The 5,647-nt window shown below is 33.9% G+C and overlaps 1 protein-coding gene across 1 annotated transcript; it reads right to left on the bottom strand.

The window, feature by feature from the left end:
* Window positions 1-478: 478 nt before the first annotated feature.
* LOC112797268 (protein PIN-LIKES 6) lies at window positions 479-5,393 on the bottom strand. The gene is made up of 10 exons (XM_025840115.3): window positions 4,744-5,393; window positions 4,478-4,557; window positions 4,226-4,350; window positions 3,473-3,594; window positions 3,005-3,229; window positions 2,497-2,571; window positions 1,930-2,030; window positions 1,469-1,521; window positions 1,155-1,343; window positions 479-753 (listed from the first exon to the last, which is right to left on the bottom strand). Exons 1-10 carry the CDS (start codon window positions 4,945-4,947, stop codon window positions 632-634), a joined length of 1,296 nt encoding a protein of 431 aa, XP_025695900.1. The 5' UTR covers window positions 4,948-5,393; the 3' UTR covers window positions 479-631.
* Window positions 5,394-5,647: the final 254 nt, after the last annotated feature.

The raw sequence follows: 5,647 nt of genomic DNA on the forward strand, positions 1-5,647 counted from the left end.
TGTGCAACATCAATTTTAAATATGGAAATAAATTAGGGAGAATACTCTACAACTCGGTTAAACTGATTAGTTACTGAATATGGTTCTGTTTATAAAAGAAAATTCTGAAAATTGAGTGATTTGAGTCATTAGAACTCCAGGCCCCATCTTCAAGTAACATAGGGTAAAAGATGAGAAAAAATCAAATAACAGCACCATTAAGAGAATTTGCATTTTTCATTAAGATATTGATCAGGATCTAGAAAATTTAGGTACTGAAAACTAAACTAACATGTGTATAATAACAATTTACATAACTGTCATCAGGATGCAGGATCAAATTAATAAGATTAGAGACACAACATATATAATATCTATATACTATACTAAGAATTCTCAAGGTGGTTTTTTTTTTTTTTTTTTTTGACAAATGCAATCAACAATGAAATAAAATGGCCCCATCCAAGCATGGCATGTGAATAGATACCTTATGTCCAGCTTTCATCGGTTAACAATTTTTTTTTTCATTTCTTTTGAGGAAGATCCTTCTGTTCAATGGAATACTGTTATTTATCCACTAATCTATAACCTCCCTACGGACAACATAAATTGGAATTGAATTTTGCAAAAGCAATAATCACAAACTCAGATGTTAGAAGAGTATGTTTATGTATAGAATAGTCCATGCAGCCATTGAGAATACTGCAAAGATATGGACCCAGAACAATACTGCAGCTGCTTCCCTTCCACAGCCTCTTAGATTAGCAACGGCACCTGTCAACAAATAAAAGAATAAACCTTAATGGTTAAAAGCCTAACACCTGAAAAACTATAAAGTCCAAAATAACAATAAGTCTAGAGATTAATTTTGATACACTATTAGTGTAAAATATTTTATGCTATCTACCGAGCAAGTACTATTATCATGTGCAGCACTTTTGTAGTTATTGTAAGAGTCAAATACTTGGTGAACAAACGTAATAGGGTGACTGTGTTGAGGTTTATCAACTAACCATACATCAAATTTGTTCCCTGATATTAAAGTCCTCAAGCAACCTGTGTTCAGAAGTGTTGTGCTAGGGATTTGTGTACCTTTTTAAGGTTTAACCCTAGCAATGTTCAGAAGTGTTCCTAAAAGTGAGGGCTAAGAAGGATAAGAGATGTTTATGGCATACCTGAAAGAACTGATGTTGGCATTGAATGCTGAATGAGTAGGACAAACCGAAACATTTTATCATCAGGTGGCAGAAAACCAAGCTTGTCAGCCGTCATTACAATGGCAAGTCCAACGGGAGGCACTAAAACCAGCCGCCCAAAAATGATAGCAGCAGTTGTCCGAAAACCAAGTTTTGAACTTCCAGGTCCTGCAGACAGATAACCATGATTCATTTATATATTCTTGTTGTAAGAACGAATACATGGAATCCAACACATGATAAATGAAATTAGATTAAATATGACACTCGTGACAAGAGCTTTATGAAATTACCATCAACAAGGTTTCCTCCCAGTGCCAACAAAATGCACGGAATCATGGCCTCCCTGATCATTAATTAAAGTAACTATTAGCCAATATCAATAGATTCATAACCATCGCTAATCTAAGACCATGTGACATAGTTTCTTAACATATATTTGATGCCCAACTATTCATGGATGACCTCATAAACAAGATTGAAATGTTTTCCTAACAATACATTTTTGTATAAAGTATTCATTTTGCATTTAAGCAGATTTTAATTCTACAAGTTAAAAGGAAATAATAAGGTGAAACTATGTACAGGTCTACTTCCTTGTTATTTCAGATATAATCAAGGTTATTATATGCATGTGTTTCCCAAAGAAAAATGTAAAATTTCTGTAAGTTGGTATGCTGTTTCCACAGAATAATGAATACTTACAAAAGAACACAAACTAAATAAAAGGATTTACTGCAATCAATATGCATACCCAAGTATCATGCAGCTGTCAGTGAAGAAGAATAATGGGGCATCAGGTGTAAAGATGAGTTTCTTGAGAAATGGGACTGCACCAAGTACCATGGCCAGAATCTGCGAAAACATGCGTAATACACCAAGAAAAAAATCAACTTCGTTTGTCTACTGCCACAAGAATCCATTTACCAAAATAGTGAAAATACAACAACTAAACCAAGCTCCAAGTTTTACTTGCTAATGAAGAATACCAAGGCTGTTTGCTCTGGGTACGTGATGATTATCACTAGATAAATCCACAATCCTCATATGACATCTATAAGACTCAGCATGTACACTGCTGATTACTAGAATTATTTTTTTTCTTTTTTAATGCACAAATTTGTTTCTATAATTGCTCTAAAAGATATTGAAGAAAAAGTATCATATATAAACTGGATTGCCATACCAGGACAAGTAAGAAATAACCTTAATCTTTCCAACCAAAGACAGCAACACAAAAGGAAGGGATATGAGGACACCTAGCATCTAGAATGCGGAAAAAAAAAAACATCAATTATAGGTCCAACAAAGAGAAGCTTACCGATGCGATGATAGGGGGTTGAATAATTTGCTTAAGCTTCAACTTCTCATAAAGAAATGCCCAAATATCTTTAATCTGCACTAGCAACCATGAACCATGTGTAAACATTGGATCCAGAGAAGAAGAAAAGTAATTGAGGATAGGCATATCTAAATAGGCACTGCATGGATTGTGCAACACATAAAAAATTAAACCATCAATTCACAAACAAAAAAGGAAGATTTTGGCAATTGGAGTTGAAAGACATAAACATCAGAATCATATTAAAATTCCTGTGCCAGTTAAGTTTGAGTTATGACAACTGAGCCTTGTCCCATTAGGTGCGAATATGAAGTTATATAAACTTAAACTTAAACTTCTACAAAAAATTATCATGAAAATGATAGTGTCATCAAATAACATGAATAAAATAAAATAACACAGAAAATAATAATAATAATAATAATAATAATAATAATAATAATAATAATAATAATAATAATAAATCTCTTCATCAGGTTAATCTCACCTTCCATTCCCTTGAAGCATTTGATGCTGTCAAAATGACCTCTTCCTTTTGGGTTTCCTCCTCCTTTGGAGCAAGCAATGGAGTTGTTCCTTGATTTTGTTCAGGTGAGCCATCATTATTTGGAGCACCCTTCAGTGGAAGGCTTTCATTATCAATGTCAAATGTGCCTTCTGGAGGAGGAGCCAACATATTAAATACATACGTGTATAGGATGATAGCACCAACCTGCGACAGATTAAAATTAATAACTCCCGAGTCCTGCGTATGTTTTCTAGAACAATATACTCTTGATCTTAAACAATATACTGAGTCCTGAGTATATACTTAAACTATTCTACATTATATCAACCACCCTGAACTTAAGAGTTAATATTGTAGCTGATTATGTGAATTAAGTTATAAGTCAAGGCACTAGAATTCAATAACTGAGACAAGATGGAGTTGTCAAGAAGATATCTATGAACCTACCCACTGGCCAAATGATATATAGGCAGTTCCATCTGTGCTGCATTTTTCAGTGTCACCAAAAGGATTGGATGTGTCTCGACATAAAGCAGCAATCAGGACAAGCGGCACGTTCCCAATATTCCCTGTATAGGAATTTGCAGCGATATAATTAAATTTAACACAAGAAAAACCCAACATATAAAACACAGAATCAACATATCTGCTCTTAAATTTTATTGTAAACAATTATAACAAATCAATCATTCATTCCTTCTCTTATGATTTAGATGTCAATCGAAGTATAACAAGAAAAGTTCGTTTTTTTTCCACCAAGTAAGGTCGGTTGTATGAATTAAACAACGCCATTGTTTGCCATATTTGATTATAGTTTGTAGCGACAATTGCAATGTGTTTTCTTCATAACTTTTTTTTTCTCTACAACCCTACCAGCATATTGGTCAACCCAGTACGTTGCCCCCCATGTAAACTATTCTTCATACTTGGTTTCTATAAATCTAATTTACTTATGACAAAACCACGTAAGGTAAAATTACACTACCCTTTTCAAAATATATCCATCCCGACTTTCTCTATAATGCAAATTCCTAACCTTATGATCTAAAGCATCCGCTCAACCGGAACAAAACTCTCACTCCTGCAAATTATATTCCTCTATTGCTTTTCTTTACAACATTCAGTCCTGACTCTCATGTCATCATAATCAGAAGTGCAGATAAAAAAAGACAGAGAGCATAAAAAGAACTATTTGATTACCTATTCCAATATGTACAATTGTAAACTTGAAGAAAGGGTATGGGGGGCGGATGATGGAGGCGACAATAAAACCAATTATTGAGCCTGATATGCTACTCAGCACAACATTGACTGGAATAAACCACCTGCAAAAAAATCAGAGCTCAAATAATTGATGATGTGTGTCGGTAGTGAGTGTGATTTATCACATAACAATAAATAACAAAATTTAAGGTGGGAGAGTAAATTGAGTACTATTTATTTGTCACCTACCAGGCTAGCATCTTCTCCAGGGTAACAGCTTGTCCCAATTGAGAGAATATCAAGCAGGGTAGCAATAGTGTAAAGACAAGCTACAACAACCGAAAATTGGGTGAGACAAAGAGAAAGACAATGAAAACGAAAGGAGAATTCAATTTCATTTTTTTCTGCTTTGGTCTTTGACACCAGTATCCAAACTCATAATGATTGATGCAAACACAGAACAATTCAACAGATAGAGCAATTAAAAAACAAGAGAATAGAAAAGACATATATACCCCATTCAAGAGCTTCCTCCCAGAAGCAGGTAAGATGTTAACATACTTTGAAGCCATGAGGAACCCCAAAAAGCACATGGTGAACACCTTTGCTATTGGTAACACTGCAATCTTGATTGAGTCTAACACTGATTCACCTCCTCCACTTCCAACTGCCCCTTCATTCTGCAACATCATTAGAAACCTCCCAACACTAGTTCCCATTCTTCTTTTCTTTCCTTGATGAACAGCTCAATTTAATTCAATTCAATTCAATCCAATCTGAAAATCCCCTAAAGAGAAGCAAAAAAGGGTGCTTTGGTTTGATTTGAGACTTTCTACAAACAGGTGGAGGGGAGTGTGTTTTTTTCTAAGTCAGAACAAGAACACAGAAATGAAGAAACAAAAAAATAAACCAAAAATAGGAAAGAAGTAAAAAGAAAGAAGATTTATTATAAGGAGGCTACGCCTGCATGAGCACGTGCACAAGAACAATGTGATTCCCCTTGTTTCTTTCTTCTCTTCTCTTCTATTCTCTACCTCTCTACAGAGACGTAGAAACAACACTCACTCACAATCACAACCAATAGAGGGGGAGGAAGAAAAGAAAGTGTGTGTGATAGAGAGAGAGGAATCACATTCCCATTCACTTATCATTATTACACATACACGAATCTAATTTTTTTTTTTTTGTCACTATATACACGAATCTAATTTAATTATAATTTTATAAATAAAACTCTGTTTTATTTTTATTAGAGAGGGAGGTAAATAAGTCCTTCACCTAGCATTTGTTTTGAGAGATTGAAATAGAAATTGAGAGATTAAAATTTGGTATTATATTTATTGGTTTGGTACTAAAATTGTTATTTAATTTTTAAAATTTTAATATTTTAATACTTTCAAAAAATAGGAATACATGAGA

Source organism: Arachis hypogaea, chromosome 4 (genome assembly GCF_003086295.3).
Source record: "Arachis hypogaea cultivar Tifrunner chromosome 4, arahy.Tifrunner.gnm2.J5K5, whole genome shotgun sequence".
Lineage (NCBI taxonomy): Eukaryota > Viridiplantae > Streptophyta > Magnoliopsida > Fabales > Fabaceae > Arachis > Arachis hypogaea.

Excerpts from the sequence above, each read along its gene's own strand:
- LOC112797268 (XM_025840115.3), bottom strand. The coding sequence starts at position 4,947 with ATGGGAACTAGTGTTGGGAGGTTTCTAATGATGTTGCAGAATGAAGGG. Across the intron at positions 4,351-4,477 it reads CTGGAGAAGATGCTAGCCTG|GTGGTTTATTCCAGTCAATG; the intron begins GTAGGTGACAAA and ends ATTTTTTTGCAG. Across the intron at positions 2,031-2,496 it reads AACCCCCTATCATCGCATCG|ATTCTGGCCATGGTACTTGG; the intron begins GTAAGCTTCTCT and ends ATGTTTTCGCAG.